The following is a 19,698-nucleotide window of genomic DNA, read 5'->3' as shown; positions in this document are numbered from 1 at the left end:
TACACGGTTTGCACCCACTGAGAGCTTAAAGTCTCTCCTTTTAATCGAGCCATTGTATGTGTTCATAGCTATAACACAGAATATGCTGTGGCTGTACAAAAATCATCAACAATGGTCTAGATTGCTGGCACTCTAGGACAAAGCTTCCGAAAACAGCTTGGCATTCAATAGGTTAAACTGGACATTTCGAGAATAAAGTTGAAATGTCATGTCGACTTTAATCTCGACGTGTCGAGTCGCCATGCCGACATTAAACTCGAAATACAGTTTAAACATAGCCTACAGTTTAAGCTATGTAGCCTACACTAACACACAATATGTGACATGAATAATAGGCCTACTTCAAATAGGTGTTATTTCAGATAGATTGCTAGATTGCAGATATTCAGATAGATTGTGTCTTCTGTTAACTCATTGCCGTCATCGTGAAGCACTGTATCTTGCGGTTATAGGCTACCATGCACTATTATATAGCTAGAATAATACATGTTTCCAATGATATAATGTTTCTATAGGCTACAAAATGTTTTTAACTCTGTTTTACATGGGTAAGGCCACCGCACATCCAAATAACTGCCCTTCATGACCCACAGGCCGTCTCTCTCCATAGGTTAACCATGCAAAACTCATTTTTCTAAAACTGCTTTTCCATGTCTCACCTGTAATACATATAGGAGGCTATAAACACAGATATGTATAAGTATAATAGGCCTATACTCTATTGATCCCGTGAGGTAATATGTGTGCATTTACGGGGTTCACTCTTTATTACGACATCCCGTTATTACGACAACCCTCTATTACGACATACCGTTATTACGACATGCCTCTATTTAGACATGCCCCTACTCCGACTTTTTTTAGTACCGCTATTCCGACATTACCAATCCTCATTTTCAAATTATCTCAGTTCCTGTATCCTATCAAATTCCAACATCCTAGATGCATGGATGAGCTGTAGTCATGTCATCTGCACCTGCAGCTACATCAACAATCCACCCGCCATCCACTCCAAACAATTTTTTTCCCAATAATTGATATCGGCACACATTTCAGTCAAAACCTTAGGTGATTTTGAACTGGCCATGTGAATAAATGTTACACATTATATGTAAAACACAGGTAGCTCTCCTCATTTTATTCTCTAAGCTCTCAGGGGAAAACGGTCGGAAACTCCATGCATCAAACAAACTCTGTGCGTGCAGGCCACCTATATTAATTCATTAATGGCCGTCAATCAATGGCCAATTGCGCAAAGACGGGCGGAATTCTTGCTCCAGTAGCCTAAATCACTTCAGTGAATGTTCAAATAACCCCCAGAGTAGGGTGCATCAAAAAACACAATCCTTGAATTTTGATATGGCTGGGTGCTAAAAGTGTTCCAATATATGTAGAAACAACACATGCAAAATATTTTTCCAGTACATTATGATTTAGGGGTGCCACTGCACATCTGTTTTTGTTGGATAAAGTGGTTAACAGTGCTCAATGGTCGCCATGGAGATCTGAGGTAAACAATACTACAGCTCAAGAAAACTGAGGTGATCTTTCTGTTTGAGGTGATCTTGATCTGTGTTGGATGTGTTATTACATATTACTATGATATCTGTAGTTGTTTCCCCGACCCCTCTGCAAAGCTAATTGCGTGCCCACAGCTGAACCACAAGCACAGTTGAATAGTTAACCAATTGTGAGATTAAAAAGAATCAAACTTTAGCAATCATACATGATAATAAAATGTCAACGAGCAGCGACATACAGAGTAGGCCTAGTAGTTCTACTAATCTACTTAAAAATACTTGAACTATTTATTGCACAATGAAGAAAACTGATGCTCTGAATACTTATTCAGCTGTCTCTAAAAGTTTCTCTAATTGACGCATTCAACCGCGATTTTGATTACACCTGCTTTTAACAGGCGCAAGTTTTTCACCGCAAAACAGACATGCGCTGTTTTCATACATATGGCGGAACACCTAATCAATGCTATTAGCACTTGTCGTCTCCTGTGTTTGCGCGATACTCCCACTTACCCCTGACCCTCCTATGAATGCATATGCATGACACGGAAAAGCGCAAATAGCCATTTGCAGCTCCCACGACAGGCAGTCTACGCTTTTTCCTCAGTGCGGCCTGTTTGTACATACCTCGCCATGCTTTTACATGCACTTTGCGAATGAAATATGCCTGACGTGGGCACAAAAACATACATCTGGCCCTGTCTCTCCTTTTTTCATCCGCTTTCTCTGGGTGTGTCTTTCTTCTCACCTTTGTATCCCTTATTCTCTGTCTCTCTCTCTATTTATCTCTTTGGGTGTGGAGAACATGTGTGTGTGTGTATGTCTGTGTGTGTGTGTGTGTGTTTGTGTGTGTGTCTTTGTGTGTGTGTGTGTCTGTGTGTGTGTGTGTGTGTGTGTGTGTTTCTGTGTGTGTGTGTGTCTCTGTGTCTGTGTCTGTGTGTGTCTGTGTGTGTGTGTGTGTGTATGTCTGTGTGTGTGTCTGTGTGTGTGTGTGTGTGTGTCTGTGTGTCTCTGTGTGTGTGTGTGTCTGTCTGTGTCTGTATGTGTGTGTGTGTCTGTGTCTTTGTGTGTGTGTGTGTGTGTGTGTGTCTTTGTGTGTGTCTGTATGTTTGTGTGTGTGTCTGTGTCTTTGTGTGTATGTCTCTCTCTGTGTGTGTGTCTGTATGTGTGTGTGTGTGTGTGTGTGTCTTTGTGTGTGTGTGTGTGTCTGTGTGTGTGTGTGTGTGTCTGTGTCTTTGTGTGTATGTCTCTCTCTCTCTCTGTGTCTGTCTGTGTCTGTATGTGTGTGTGTGTGTGTGTGTGTGTCTGTGTCTTTGTGTGTGTGTGTGTGTGTGTGTGTGTGTGTGTGTGTGTGTGTGTGTCTGTGTCTGTGTGTTTGTGTGTGTGTGTATGTGTGTCTGTGTGTGAGTTGAACATGACCGCAACCAACAACCAAACCTTTGCCGCTGCAAACCCAAGCTAATCCCTGAATAGGACGGTTACTCTTGGGTGGCGGGTGGGGGAGACATATCTGGGGGGAGACACACTGGCTAGGTTCAGAGTTCAGGTTCCATTCCCTCTCTCTTTCTCCCTGGTGATGTTGCTCAGTGGAGCAGAGACTCTGGCACAGACTGAGCAGTTAAGTTCGGAGTTTAGTTAGTGTCAGCTCTTACTATTAGGCCCTGTTAGTCAGTGAGTTAGCCACTAGAGAGGGTTTGTTCTTTTAAGTTTGTCAGTATCGCCCTTTGTGTTTAACAATAAAGTCAATTAAATTGTATATGTGTGTCCGACATCCATCACTGCTGCACAGAATTCAGGGTAAGGCCACGTGAACATGTCCCATTGACCTCCATTCATTTTGTCTATAGGACAGTGAATGGAGAATCTTGAAAGTTGAATTCTGAGAAATGCCCAAGTTACCCAAAGGGCAAACAAACAACTTTTACTTTGATAACCCTATAGAACATGTTACTGTATACAAGTTCACTGTACTCAACATTTCCAGGTCAAATTTTGGCAATTAGACAAAAAATTGCACATTTTTCGAAATTTCGCCAAAGTTCATGTGTTAGGTGGCACCCCTAAATCTCAATGGAATTACTCAAAACTGTGCAAAAGTCATTTTTATGTTAATTGGAACAAAATGCAATGCCAGCCAAATTGATATTTTGAAATTAAAATTTCCCATTCAAATTTGATGCACCCTACCCCAGAGTTCAGTGTCCATCAGGGTGTTCAAACTGGGTGTGCGATATATTCAAGTTGCTTATATTGCATTTTAGAGGACAATGATAAAGCCATGTGCAACAATGCATTTTGGCTTGCCAGCAGGTTGGATAAACTCAATTTACTACACAATAATGTAGGCTAGGAATATATATTTTATATGTCATGCGTGCAGTTGTTGAATTGCACATAACATGTCTGCATATTTATTTAGTCTTCTTTCTCTCGACTCTAGGCTAGCGCATGCATTATCATGGCCCTATAATTGTGCAAAGACAGGCGGGATATCCGACGCTCCTTTTACAGTAAACCACTTCACAACGAACGTTCAAATAACCCCCAGACAAGGGCGTAGGTTTGGTCTGAGCTTTGGTGGGGACACTACCCCCCCCCCCCCTGGAAAAAAAGGAAATGCCACTCAACTCTTTCACCAGCAACTATAGATATATCAAATGAATAAATTGTTCTACTGTCCAACTTAATCTATACTGTGTAGCCTACATAATCTGATTTTAATTTGTATAGATATGTAGGCTATATTTAACATTTAACATTTATTTTCTATTTGGTCTGTCATGCATTGACCCATTTAAACACAGCTCAGTTTTAAGAAACTTAAATACATGCATGCTTAGCATTTTGTGAAAGGAAATCATTAAGGCTACATTGACAAACTCTTAACCGTGAGCTGCCTGTATATTCTCTGATTCTAATATTTACAGATATCTAGGCGATGTAAGCACAGCTCAGTTTTAAGAAATGCTTAAAGCCGAAAGACCATGTTGAATTTTGCTACAATTTATTTCAAACCCGGATTACTCTGGAACAGCTAACTATACACGGGAATGCATTACACCTTTGTGTTCGGTAAGGTCTGCTGTTTATTCTGATATATGGTTTGTCATGTGTTGCATGAAGAGTGTGTAGGCCTATGATATTCCACCGAGACGAATGGATGTAGAGATGGGCGCAGAGAATAATTATTAAATCTCTTGAAGTTTTTTTTATCTCGCGAACTGTTTATCACAGCAAATAGTGGCTATAGCACCGTTTAAAAGCTGAGAAAAGGCTCTTTCATGTGACACATGTGTGATGAGTAGCCTATTCGAGGAGTTCAACAGAGAAGAATGGGTGAATTTGGACGCACTTCATATGCCTTGTAGTGAAGTAAAGCTGAAGCGCTGCGCCATGCTGCGCAGGAGACTGCGGCTCACTGGTAGTTATTATAGGTAACTTCAAATCAGCGCGATTTACCCTTATAGGGTACTGCACATTACAAGATCTGTTCGAGATGATCCGCAGTCCTGAAGTGAGAAATGATTTAACTCTTTGTGTAGCGCATGTCAGCGCTTTTTCCCCCATTTCAACCTGAATATTGGTGGGGACATTTCAGCTGGTGTGTGTGAGGCGCACTCTTAAAGACACGACTAACCTTTCGGTTTCATTCGGTTAAAGTTCTTGTGCGTAGGCTATTATAGAATCCAATCCTGTCGATGCCCCTGCTATTTATCAATGTAGCCTTTTATTGTTTTTTTGCCATGAATCGTCTGAGCTGTGATGAAATCGTGTGTTGTTTAAAGTTGGGACGATTACTGTAGGCCTAGGCTATACTGCCCATATTGGAATAAAAAAAATAAAGGCCCACCCTAGGCCTACTTCGCAAAAGTCCACTCCGTTGAAAAATCCTGGCTATGGCACTGTTAATGACCTCGTGTCGGAATGGCAGGACGTTTGAAAAAAGGTCAAGTGCCGCTACTCCGACAATGAAAAAAAAATGCCGCAGTAGTGGGACGCCGGAAAATTAATGTTAATGCCGCCACTTCGACAATTAGACGCCAATGTCTAAGTAGCTGCATGTCGGAATAGCAGCATGTAACCGCATTTATTTAGAATACATGGTGTTGCCTGGTCGGGAGGATAGCTTCATTCGTCCCTCCATAGACATTCAGCAATAGGCTGTTTTGCATCTATTACAAACAAACATGCAATGTGAAAGTCTGGGATTGGGGAGAGCACTTAGTATACCTAGTCTAGTGCATAAGCATGAAGTTGAACCTTTAGATGATCTTTAATAATAGGCCTACAATAAATAAAGAAACCGCTAACGACGTTTACTTTTGACCATCGCATTTATCGCCTCCGTGATAACAGGAAAGTATTTGGCTGACCAACGGAGATAGATGTGTTCTATGTTTTGTCCACATGATGTAGGCCTACTGTATGTCTAATCATTGTTGCACTCGAAGAAAGCTGCAATGTTTCATTCATCCTCCCTATCAATCATCCCGAGCGGTCGTTCTCTCTCCAAACTAACTTTATTCTCAAAATGTTGAGTTTAATGTTGACACGTCGAGATTAAAGTCGACATGATATTTCAACTTTATTCTCGAAATGTCAAGTTTAATGTCGACATGGCGACTTTAAAGTCGACATGTCGAGTTTAATCTCGTCATGGCAAAAAATCTTTTTTTCTTCATGTGTGGCCCTAATACTCCGTTGTATGTCTTGCAACACTTTTAATGTAATGAATGAGAACATTGTAGGCATTCTTTTCACTAGTCCGTGGCTGCTATAATTTATGCAAACCACCAGATGTCGCTGTGTTTTCCTTGTCTTCCATGTTTCGAAGCTTCGGCATATTGCTCGAGGCTTCATTTACCCATCACTACCAAAGTCCAAAACTCCAGTTCCAGCTTTCCAGTCCACAAACTTAACTTTCTTTGAGCAGAGTTGCCAAGGCTTCCTCTGTGTGCTCCTTTGTCTTCAACCAAGCACACATTTTGTAGGTCTCCCTTCTGCCTTGATGATTAATCCCAAACACCTGCACTCCTCCCGCTGCATTGTGGGAGATGTAGTTTCTACGAAGGCGGAGATCTTGGGACTTCCATGACCTCCTTCTACGGGAATGTACCATCCCTCCACGACATGTCCCCTCGGGATGCCACAATATCTACGTATACATTCATTTTAGGGTGGAACCCAAAACCCAAAATATTGTTTCTGTTTGGAACGAACAGATTTGGGAAAAACTGGTTTGAAGCCTCGTATCTCTGTATTCCAACAATACAGGTGACCTGCTGGAATTGTGTACCTCTTGAAACATCAGCTGCTACAGCATAAATATAAAACATATTGATACATATATTGATTTAGATGACCTCCATTTAGATGTAATTTACTGTACTTACAGTACATACTCTACATATAATTATAACATGTAATTGTAATGTAAATCAGTGTTATAAATCAGCATAAATGAAGTCACATGAAAACTATTGGATTCATTTCCGTGGACATAAATTTAGGCTGAAAGGTTCGGAATTTATACAGATCATCTGCCATAAGTCAGGAAACAGAGTCTTACTATGAACTCTAGTCTTACGGTCTATGGAATCTGCAAACACTTCCCCATAGATCATCCAGTAGGGCATGTAGAAGATGTTCCGGGCCAAACGCCAAGTTGGTTCCTCATCAGGGTGAAGGATGGCTTGCCTTGCCACACCAAAACTCATCAGCACCACCAGCATGATGACCACAAAGTATAGCATGTCTATCATCTGCATTCAAACATGAGGGGAATGCATTTACACACACACACAAGACAATTGTCTTAATCTGTTTCTTAGTCTTCTCAAAAGAACATGAGTATATTAAAAGATCATATAATGAGAAACTGTAGATCATACACTCACCATCTTGCCAATCATCATGACATAAGGTCCAAGATATTTGTTGACACCAAAGATGTCAAGTACACGTATGTACCAGAAGATGATGTCCACACAGTAGATCACACGGCCATACCCCATATAGGGTTCATTCTGTAGTCGGAGCAACAAGCCAAGCAGAAATACTGAAATGGCTACAAGGTCCGTGATGTTCCAATATTCTTCAAGCCACACATTTATCTTCTGCTTTAGTTTACCAGGCTCTGACATGAGAATCTAACAAACAAACAACAAACACAATCGTTGAGCACAGTTATTATGGAGTTTGTAGTTCCACTCATATTTCTGAGAATGAAATAAGATTTAATATAAATAATAATGAAAATCAAATACACTTCAGAACCCCAAAAGTATGTCATGCAGCAGTCATTTTAATTTGGAACTTATAAATATAGAGTCATGTCGTGGGGAGTTTATTATTTCGTTTTGGCAAGTAGCTGTGTAATAAGCGGGATAATGTATAGAACGCTGCGCATCGGGGTCCGGTTCGCCCTGTCGGGACTTATTTTCCCAATAATGACTGGCGTTCTATACATTATCCCTTACATATTAGTCAAGATAACAAGATAACAAAAGTAAACACAAAATGCCGTTTTTAAATTAATGTTGTTATTATTAAGGGAAAACAAAATCCAAACCTACATGGCCCCCTAAACCTAATAACTGGTTGGGCCACCCTTAGCAGCAACAACTGCAATCAAACATTTGCGTTGTTTTTCTTCAGCCATTCAGAGGTGAACTTGCTGGTGTGTTTTGGATCATCGTCCTGCTGCACAACCCATTTTCACTTCAGCTGGAGGTCAAAAACAAATGACCAGACATCCAGATGTGACTAAAGTCTAGGCGCTCACTCTTATGACGTTAGGTGTACCAATACGACCCAGGAAAAAAAATGTGGTCGTATGTGCAGTTTTGACCATGTCAGCCAGAGATACCTGTGATTATTCCACTGCTTGGTTGATTTCCCCATTGCCCTGCGTAATTTAGAACGTATATTAACCGTATGTTATTTGCACACCTATGAAGTAGATCCAATTTGTTGGCCACACTTGTATATTAATTCGCCAAACTCGTTGTTACGTTTAAATGAACTGTCACATTGCATCCAAGCTGTAAAATACAGATGTTCAGAACATAGTAACATTGTAGCATATGACGGACGTGGATTAGCACATGCTAACATACTCGTTGTTACGTTTAAATGAACTGTCACATTGCATCCAAGCTGTAAAATACAGATGTTCAGAACATAGTAACATTGTAGCATATGACGGACGTGGATTTTAGCTAGTTGGATGACATGTAGGCTAAGTAAAATAGTGATGTTTCAAAGTGGGTTCATCAGAAGCCTGCTTGACAACAGGAGAGATGGAACAAACGACTGTCCTTTGGCCATAGCAACCATCCATTTAAAACTACTAACAGCAGTTTGTGCTGCAAGTTGAGAAATTTGTTGATATGTGGCGGAAAGAAGTAGTTTACAAACAATACAGTTTTAGAGATTAAAATGTTTCCATTATAACAGGAAATGAACACAACACAAGTGGCAACAGTGGAATAAGCGGGATAATGGACTTCATGCTGCTCGACTAGACAAAGTTAATACACTTTTCTCCGCTTCGTGTCGGGCCAATTTACCATCTAGAATGTGCATTAACTTTGTCTAGTCGAACGGAGTGTCTTCCATTATCCCTTACTTATAACACCTAATATTTGCTTTTTCATTTTTAACTAGTACACACACACACACACACACACACACCTAGTAGACATGTAGGCATCCGCACACAAGCACACGAACGCACACACACACACACACACATACACAAACATGTACACGCACGCATGCACAAACACACCCACCCACACACACATGAAAACACACACATGCAGACAAGCAGGCACACACACACACATACGGGGACACACACACACACCATTACCCCCACTCACAAGCGAACACACACATACATGCACACACATGCACAAACACATAAAATACACACATGTAGGCAAGCAGACACACACACAAACACACACACACACACAAGACATTGTATTACCTCAGGCCCGCTGCACATCTTTTGAAATTTGATTTGAAATAATCAAATATGTCTAAGTTAATTGGGGGCCAAGCAGAGAAGCTGCGAGGCACCATTAGTGATTCTACGTATTCTTATTATTATAACAAAACTCTCCTTTGCCATTGAACCATATAGTAAAAAGTTGTGAAATATGCCACATTGATTCGGTACAGGCCTATGATTCATTTCACCAAGTTTTATGTCTACATCTCAAGTGCTCTAGCAGCACAATGTGTCAATTTTGCATTACATCTATACGCTTAACGTTGAACCGTACTACACATTTTGAACATTGAGGTATTTTTACATTGAGATTTTCACGAAACTTGGCACAGATGATCTTCAGACCAAGCCGCACAAAGCGTTTGTCTGTCACAGCCAATTGAAATTGGCAGCAAAGCCGCCAAACAGGAAGTGAACTTCTGTCAGCAAGACTTTCTCGTATCAAGATCAAACATAGTACATGGGCTCAAGACCCAATAAGAAGGAGGCCATGTGCCGCTATAATCACAGGAAGTAGGCTCATATCTCAGCAACGTTGTCACTTATAGAAACCAAAATTGATATATGGCCTTTGGACCCCATCCTGAGGACACACAATACATTTGGTGACCTTCAACCACTATGGGGGCGCTAGAGATACAGGAAGTTAGCTCATTTCTCAGCAACGCTTTCTCTGTATCGAAACAAAACTTGATATATGGACTCAGGACCCCATCCTGAGGACGCACAATACATTTGGTGTACTTTGACCACTAGGGGCCCTATAATTAGCAAGTTAATTAGCAAGTGTTTCTCGTATTGACACCAAACTCGGTATGTGGACTCGTGAACACATCCTAAGAAGGGTCACTATAATCATAGGAAGTAGGCTCATATCTCAGCAATGCATTCAGGTATAGAAACCAAACTTTGTACATGGCCTCAAGACCCAATCCAATCCAATCCAGTCCAATGCAATGCAATGCAATGCAATCCAGTCCAGTCCAGTCCAGTCCAATCCATTCCAAGCCAATCTATTATCACAGGAAGTAGGCTCATATCTCAGCAATCCCAATCCAATCCATTGGGTCCAATCCAATCCAATCCAATCCAATCTACAACCCCAAAACAGAAAAAGTTGGGACGTTCTGTGCATAAAAACAGAATGTAATAATCAGCAAATCTTTTAAACTCATATTTAGTTGCACAAAGGACACAGACAACATATCAAATGACAAATCTGGGGCCGGTTCCCCGATAACGCTCACTCTTAGCGCGCTAAGAAGACTCAAAAGATACAGTATATCTTTCCAAAGTTGTTTATGTTTCTAAGTGTGTTCCCCGAAGTCCCTTAGGAAGCTTCTTAACACGCTGCCTCTTACGTTCAATGTTACAAAGGCGCTGTCCCAAGTGAAGGTGCTGAACACAACGCAAGTGGCAACAGTGGAATAAGCGGGATAATGGACTTCATGCCGCTCGACTAGACAAAGTTAAAAGTTAAAAGTTACTTTTCTCCGCTTCGTGTCGGGCCAATTTACCATCTAGAACGTGCATTAACTTTGTCTAGGTGAACGGCAAAAAGGACACAGACAACATATCAAATGTTGAAAATGACAAATCTGGGGCCGGTTCCCCGATAACGCTCACTCTTAGCGCGCTAAGAAGACTCAAAAGATATATCTTTCCAAAGTTGTTTATGTTCCTAAGTGTGTTCCCCGAAGTGTCCCGAAGCTTCTTAACACGCTGCCTCTTACGTTCGATGTTACAAAGGCGCTGTCCCAAGTGAAGGTGCTGAATTAGTTGGCATTGATTGCTCAGGAATCGATTTTCTACTTCACGCGAAGGTGCATGACGGCGTTAAGAAAGACAACACGTTCTATGCAAATGAAACATTCCTCAAATTATTCCAGTAACATTTATTTTCACATAGATTAAGTTATCAGTAAAATATAAACTATTAACTAAATTATCAAATTGTCAGTAATATGATCACACGATATGTTGTGACGGGTAGACTAACCAGGTAGGCCTATCCCTCGCTAATCATCCACCCTCCTTATCCCACTTGTGCCGCTTCTTGACATGAGTTTAACAACTTCTAAACATTATGTAATACACTTTTATATTAATGGTAAGGTACCTTACAATTAGAATTGATTGGCAAGCAGCTGCAGTTACTTTTGTTTAATGCGGTATTGATTGCCATTGATTAATGTTTTCAATAAAAAGCAACCTATCTACAATGAACAGAGAGAGTTAGATACAGTATGGTGGGGAAGCAACGTAAAAAAGGGCACCAAGCTTCTTGTCAGAGGAACTTGAAGTTTTGCTGGACGAGGTGAGCTTGCACAAGGTGACACTGTTTTCCAGCTTTCGGAATAACTTGTGCAACAGCAACAAAAAAGAGCTATGGAGCGACATGGACTACACGGCTCTGCAGCCGGCGCCGTTTTTGATTCAATACAAGGACACGTTTTCCATGAAATAGCCAACATTTTCAACATTTGATATGTTGTCTTAGTCTTTTTTGCTGCTAAATATGGGTTTACGAGACTTGTATTTTATCACATTCTGTTTTTATTTGCATTTTACACATTGCACAACTTTTTCTGTTATGGGGTTGTATAATCACAGGAAGTAGGTTAATATCTCAGCAATGCTTTTATGTATAGAAACCAAACTTTGTACTTGGATTCAAGACCCAATCCAATCCCATCTAATCCAATCCAATCCAGTCCAGTCCAGTCCAGTCCAAACCAATCCAATCCAATCCACTCCCAACTCCTGCTTAACTGCTTGGCCCCCTCATTGCCGCTTGCAGCTATATTTCATAACGTAACTTTCTTTACATTCATTTGATTCCCAAACAAGATACACTGCTAATAATTGTTTTACGTTGTTAATATGGACCTCTGGAAAGTTCTGAAATGCAAAATAATAAAATTGTATTCATGTGATAAAATATGTGATTAATTGTGATTAACTATAGACATTCAGCGATTAATCGGGATTAAGAAAATAATAATTGTTTGACAGCCCTACTTAAAAGACTACAGTCTTTTACAGTTTTTGCCCATTGCTTGAACACTATAGACACATGCTTAGATCAAAGTAACACAACTTGAAGCTTTTGTTACTATACCTTACCTTATACTATACCGGCAACCAGGCTTGGAATTTCACCATTCTGGGGGCAAGGCCACTTGGCCTTCAGTTGGGCATATTTGGTGGGGGGCACAAAGGCCACATGTCAGGGCACCAAGGCCAAAGTTAACTATACAGTAGCATATAAAAATGATCAAGCTTCGGAAGCAAGTGACTGCTATGCTGAACCCCCACTAGCTAGCAAGCCAGCCATCAAGAAACCAAGCTAAACACATACAGGGCTCACAATAAAACAGTCGAGCAAACACATTGCTCAAGAGACTATCAAACTACATTACAAAAACGAAGTTCACCCAAGGGTAGGCTACTTACAATTTCAACAGCAACAAAGCCAAGTCGGTTTTGCAGTCTTCTTAGAAACGTAAGTTATGTCCATAACTATGGATCTATGAGACCGACCGATGACCGTCACCACGGTCTACACCTTGAATGATGCCATCCTTCTACCTTTTCTCGAGACCATTATATCAACAATGTCATGTGAATGACCTGAAGCTGTCCCGCCGTAATATAATGCATTCAGGGACATGCCTCTTCCTCTTGCCTGGAACGCCTCAGCTTGTTCCGAGCGACAAGAGATGGTGACGGTCATCGGTCGGTCTCATAGATCCATAGTTATGGACATAACTTACGATCTATTTCGACCTCCCTCAGACCGTCACCACGGTCTACACCTTGGATGACTAGTCCCAACAGTGTCGCGAGGACAGAAGACTACTCATCACCAGTCAGGTCGGCCACCAACATAACAGTGGAGCCGATAGTGGCGGATGTCACATTGACTCGTTAAAGTCAGGGATCCATGGAGTAGTCCAGGATGCCGCTGCACATGCCACCAAGAGCAACCCCTTTCAATGGTACCCATGAGACGGCCGTACTCCGTGTGGAATGAGCCGCCAGGCTTTAAGAGATTAGAAAACACTGCCCAGAGAAGGCCTGAAAAATTGTCTCCACCAATTGGTGGGTCAAACGGTGTGTAGACACTGGGTGAACCAGCAACTTACCCCCATAGCACCGAAAGCTGTGTGTGCGCCTGTCAACGCAGCCACGTGTGATCAACACAAGCTCCCAATGCCTTGACTGGGCATAGAGCATTAAGAGCCCCCTCAGCTTGGCAAGCTGGCTCAGGGCAAAATAGCTCCAGTTCAATGACATGGTTAACTGACTGAGGGTTCATCCCTTAAGGGAAGAATAATGGTTTCCACCTCAAGCATGTAGTACTCATGGAGGGTGCACATAGCTCACTTGCCATCTTGGCAGAGCATGTGGCCAAAGATGCAGTTTTATTTTTGCAGGTGGCCAAACATGCAGTTTTATGCAACACAAACTTGATGCCCCAGAGGTCCACCTGGGGTTGCACTCAAAGGCCTCACCACCCAGGGGAGGTTGCAGGATTGAGCTCTCAAAAATCTGCCTGGATGCAGGTAGTCAGCTTTTTCAGGAACTGCGACCCCATAGGGTCTTCAACAGACAAACCTTCTACAGTGCCATGGGACCCCAAGACATAGACTTACAGGATACTCGATCAGCTGCCTTTCCCACATCCCAAAGGGAGTGAAGAAAGTGTAGCACCAAGCATTGGATGTCACTGGATCTAACTCCAGGCCCTGCCACCATGAGGAGAACAATTCCCATCTCTGCTGGAAATGCTTGGCAATACTCATGGGCTCATTTACAGTCAGTTTTAACCCTAAGAAGGGCTGAGGATAGCGGGACCAGATGACAGCTTGACAGGAATTCGAGATTCCGAGCTTCTGGCACTGCTTTAAGTGAGGCCAGGCATGGAAATGTCCACAGCCGAGGTTTCTGAGTAACTTAGCAGCCACGCTGAGCCCTTAAGCCCGCTTTGTGGTTGATATGGTACATAGCAGCAGAGCTGTCTGTCCGCACAAAGACATGCTTGCCCTGTATACAAGAGAAGAGAGCCCTCAGTGTGAAATGCACTGCCCCCAGCTCCAGAAGACTGATGTGCCCCATGTTCCATGGGGGCTCGCAGAGACCACTCACGGTTCTGCCCTCCCAAACTGCTCCCCAGCCTGTCTGGGAGGTATCTATTGACACAAATGTACTAGACTGCCCAAGTTCTTGTACACACATCCTGCTGCCCAGTCATGGGGGCAGAGCTTGCAGATATGACCATCCCATGTGGAATCTTAACATGCCTGTTTTTCCCATGAACGCCGGTTTGAGGCAGTCAGCCAGTGCTGCAGAGATCTGGCTCTGAAGAGACTTTGTGGGAACACCATCACTGCTGCAGAGATCATCCCCTGGATTCTCTAAAAGCCAATCAAATCTAATGTTTGCTGAGGCAAATGTCATGTAGGACTGCCAGAACTCTTGCTATCCTTTAAGGGGTAAGAGTGGCCCTCATTGTGAGTGGGTTCAGGTGGAGCCCTAAAAGACTGCCTCCTGAATTGGTTGAATGTTTCTTTCCTTCAGTTGAGTTTTAGCTGAGGGACTGAACATGGTACAGCACAGTGTCTGTGTACTACATGACCTGTACCCAAAAAGTGTATCGCAAGTTGGTAGTGGTGAACCACTTCCTTAGTATTTTGACGGGTAAGATTTGATGTACATGTTGAAGCGCCGGAGGACTAAGAAGGGTCTGAGCCCGCCCCTCCCGTTTTGGAAAAAAGGAAATATGCTGAGTAAAAGGCAGCCTGCTGTTCGCTTAGACTTTACTGTGACAATGGCACCCCTCTGAAATGGCGTTGCTATTTCCTCTGCCAAAGCATTTGCCTGGACTGAGGCCCCTTACTGTTATAGGGACCCTAAAACAAGATGGAGGCCGAAATTGGAAACTCCAATGGGTGGGGGAGTGGCAACGTAGTGGCCAAAGAGCTGGGCCAGCCAGCAGCAGCCCCCAGCCCGACAAGCCTCCTAGCCAATATGAGGACATGGCCCTTCCAATATCACGGGTGAGTTAGGAATGGGTAGACAGCAGCATCCAACAAGTTCTTGGTGTCTGGACCACTAGCGCTACCAGACTTTCTGATAGCTGCTAACAAAACAGCCAAAGCAGTCTCAGCCCAGGCTTCACTATACACATTGTCACTAGCAGACCCAGAGCTCTGAAGCTGGAAGGAACCAAAGTTAAGTACATCCGGCCTCTCTTCTCAATAGGAGAGCCAGTGTACAGAGGAATATGGACTCTGTATCAGCCATATGTGGTTCCTGGAAAGGTGGCAGGTGGACAGGGAAAGTTCCTGCTGCCTAACCTGCCATGGATGGAGCTGGCCCTTGGGAGTGAGCGTCCCCTGGCCACTCAGTCAATCAGGCCCCAAATAGAGGCCGGAATCTTTAACTGCATGTCCTCTTCCCCTACTAATTGCCTAGAGGGGGGGAATTAAGCTACGGCCCTCTATGGCTCTTTTCCTCCTATACCTATAGGAGTGCACACAATGCTGTCTGCGTGAGTGACGATCATGGATACTGTCCTGCTCTCCATCACAGGTGGGAGGAGGAACAGTCACTGCATGGGGATGTTCAACCAGGCCAGACCACACTCCTCAAATGGTCGATACCAGCCGGACATGGGCATTCCACATCTTCTGTGAGATGCACTTTGCCCAAACATGGTTAACACTTCCTGTGTGTCCATGATTGTGCCGCAAATGGGGCAAGTATTTGGTGCCATAGTATTGTCAGATGGTAACAGAACCCTTTTACCACTGCACCATTGCTGTGAATGGTTTCAAACATAACCTAGCCCAGCTGCACACAGTAATTTGACACTGAGTCACTGGCCCACAAGAACAGAGGTTACGGGAGATGTTAGAGTATTAATGTTAGAATATTAAGTGTAACATTAAAATATTGTAAACTTAATCCCACATGGATTACATCCCAGCAGCCACGTGACGGTCATTGTGTGACTTCTTTCCGGCGGTCATGTGACTTTGTCATCGTGCGACTTCTTTTCAGCGGTCATGTGACTGCCATTGTGTGATTGTCACGCAGTCATGCGACTTCATGTCATCATGCGAGGGGAATATAGCAACAATCTCACCAGTTGCGCACAACAGTTAAGGGAGATAGTAATTTAACCAAACAAAAGGGCTTTGCACCTCCGGTGCTTGGGCCCTAACGCTGGAAAACGAAGTAAAGTGAATCTTCTCCCACCACATGTGAACACACCGTCTAGGATGGGAGAACAGAAAGACTCTCAGTACGCGGACGTACTGCTAGACAGGAGAACAAAGACTTCCCACTACATGTGAACACTTGGCCTGCACGCCATTTAGGCTGAGAAAACAGAAACACTCACCATGCGTGAACACACTGCCTAGGCAGACAAACATCCCCACTGCGTCTAAACGCCCTGTTTAGGCTAGTAAACAGAGAGACTTACTATGCGAGAACACACAGCTCTAGCTACTCCTGCTGCATTTGAAAAGGCTGTTTAGGCCGCAGGACCAAAAAGGCTTATCGTGCGTGAACGCACTGCTTACACTGGGAAATGTTAAGGTTAGCAGACTAGAACCGAAGACAAGCTGCAACCCAACGCGCGCTACCACGTCGTATAGGCCAGTAAACTGAGAGACTTACTGTGCGCGAACACACTGCTCAGACAGTGATACATACTGCCCAGTAAACAAAAAAGACTTACTGTGCGCGAACACACTGCTTTCTTTACTCCTGCTGTATTTGAGCCGACGGTTCAGGCCGCCGGACCAAAAAGGCTTACCATGCGCGAACGCACTGCTTAAACTGGGAAATGTTAAGGTTAGCAGACTAGAAACGAAAGACAAGCTGCAACCCACCGCGTGCGAACACGCCGTATAGGCCAGTAAACTGAGAGACTTACTGTGCGCGAACACACTGCTTCCTTTTTATTACTGCTGTATGTCATGTATCCTGAGTTATATTAGGCTGCAGGACCGAAAAGGGTTACTGTGCGCCAACGCACTGCTTAGGCAGGGGGACAGCTCTCCTACTGCCTGTGAACACCGCCGTTTAGGCTGGATGAGCAGAAAGCCTCACTGTGCACAATGCACCGCTTAGGCTAGTTTTTTTTTTGTTTTTTTTTTTTAATTTAAGGCCATTTCAGCAACTAAGGCTATTTAAAGGCCAGATCATTGTGTGTTATAGAAGCTTAAATATTTTTAAAACTATGCTAGTCAGAAATTCTTAAACCTTCAAAGGTGGGACAATGCACCCCTTAGATTGGATAACAAACTTTTCTCCCACTGCATCCTTACTATGCGCTAACACATTACCCAGACAGAAAAACAAGCTGTATACCCACTGCGCACAAATGCGCTGTTTAGGCCAGCAAACCGAAAGACTCACTGTGCACGAATGCACTGCTTAGACAAAACAACTTTTCTCATACTGCATGTGAACACGCCGTTTAGGCTGGAGGAACAGAAAGACTAACTGTGCGCGAACGCACTGCTTAGACAGGAGAACATCTTTTCCCATATACTGTTGATTTAGGTCGGAAGACCAGAAGTGCATGCACGCCCATTGATTGTGCGTGAACGCACCGCTTGGAGAACAAGCCTTTTCTCCTAACCTACTGCATGAACACACGGTAAGCTAGTAAATTAAAAGACTCACTGTGCGCAAACACACTGCTTTAGCTATACAACTCCAAAAGCCCTTACGTTTCGTAACGAATTTAGGCTGATTACCATCCCTGCACACCTGTGTGTAAATCCTTAACAGGGCGAAAGTTAGTCTTGACCACCCTGCCAATTATCAGCCTTTGTTTTCTAAACAAAGCATCATTCACGCGGCTTGTAAGATCAAAAAGCGCGGAGAGAAACAAAACAGGTGTCAACAATTAAACCGGCTACACTAGCTTGCATTCAACAAGCCGCCGGTAACGTTCTACCGTTAAGGCGAAAGTAAACGCCTCACTAGAACGAATATCAAAGGGAAAACCAGTTTGAATCCTCAGGGACCAAAGGCACCTGCACGATAACGTGGCGGATTACTGGCTTCTAATGAAATCATACTCACCGGTCTCAGAATTGAGGCGAGAAAGGCAAATAGTCTGGTCAGTTTGGGGCAAAAATGGGGTCAAGGCTGCAAATTATGATTAACATTTGAGCCAATGTTTTTCTGTTCATTTAGGGCCAAATAAAGAAAAAAATGCAAGGAGCCCAAAAAATTAGGTGGGGGAAGGCCCTGAAACGGCCACGCCCACTTTTTAGACCTGGAATTCTGTATCTCGGCTCCTGAAGGTCGCAGAGAGTTGGTTTTTGGCTTAATTTTAGGTTTTTGGAAATGCCACATTTATATTAGTGTTATGAAGAAACATAGGCCCTAAAACTTTTAATTTCTGAGATATTTGACGCATTCATTCTGAGACATTGGACGCATTCTCACCTGGACAAGGGGAAAAGTGCTGTGAGAATCATGATCTTTGATGTCTCTAGTGCTTTTAACACCATCCAACCCCTCAGACTGGGTGACAAGCTCCTGCAGATGGGTGGGGATGCTCAACTAGTATCCTGGATTGACAGACTACCTGACAGAGTGGCCACAGTTCGTCGGACTGAAGAACTGCCTCTCTGACACTGTGATCAGCAGCACCGGAGCTCCACAGGGAACAGTGCTCTCTCCAGTCCTGTTCACCCTGTACACGTCAGACTTCTGCTACAACACAGAGTCATGCCACATGCAGAAGTTTTTGGATAATACTGCAATTGTGGGGTGTATCAGGGATGGGCAAGAGGAGGAATACAGGAGCCTGGTGGAGGAATGGTGCAAACTCAACCACCTACAACTCAACACTGCTAAGACCAAGGAGATGGTGGTGGATTTCTGGAGGTCTAAGCCTGCTCTGCTGCCAGTCACCATTGAGGGGGTCAATGTGGAGGTGGTAAACACTTACAAATATCTACACCTGGACAATGAACTGGACTGGTCATTCAACACTGAAGCACTGTACAGGAAAGGGCAGAGCAGGCTGTACTTCCTGAGGAGGCTGCGGTCCTTCAATGTCTGCAGCAAGCTCCTCCTCTGGATGTCTTACCAGTCTGACTCTGTTGTTGCCATTGCCTC

General features: G+C 43.3%; 1 protein-coding gene across 1 annotated transcript in view; it reads right to left on the bottom strand.

Annotated features, from left to right (window-relative positions):
- Positions 1–19,698, bottom strand: part of LOC143125302 (transient receptor potential cation channel subfamily M member 1-like) — a 186,616-nt gene that overhangs the window by 15,675 nt on the left and 151,243 nt on the right. The window contains exons 21-22 of the mRNA XM_076286642.1: positions 7,418–7,669; positions 7,108–7,282 (exon numbers count right to left, since the gene is read on the bottom strand). Coding sequence (XP_076142757.1) covers positions 7,108–7,282; positions 7,418–7,669 — 427 coding nt within the window. The remainder of the gene's footprint in view (positions 1–7,107; positions 7,283–7,417; positions 7,670–19,698) is intronic.

This window comes from Alosa pseudoharengus, unplaced genomic scaffold (genome assembly GCF_046254945.1).
Source record: "Alosa pseudoharengus isolate Yale_2024_CS ecotype anadromous, Long Island Sound unplaced genomic scaffold, YU_APseudo_1.1 YU_APseudo_1.1_scf_16, whole genome shotgun sequence".
Taxonomy (NCBI): domain Eukaryota; kingdom Metazoa; phylum Chordata; class Actinopteri; order Clupeiformes; family Clupeidae; genus Alosa; species Alosa pseudoharengus.
Note: the sequence above shows the minus strand (reverse complement) of the source record. Positions and strands in the feature narration are given on the sequence as shown.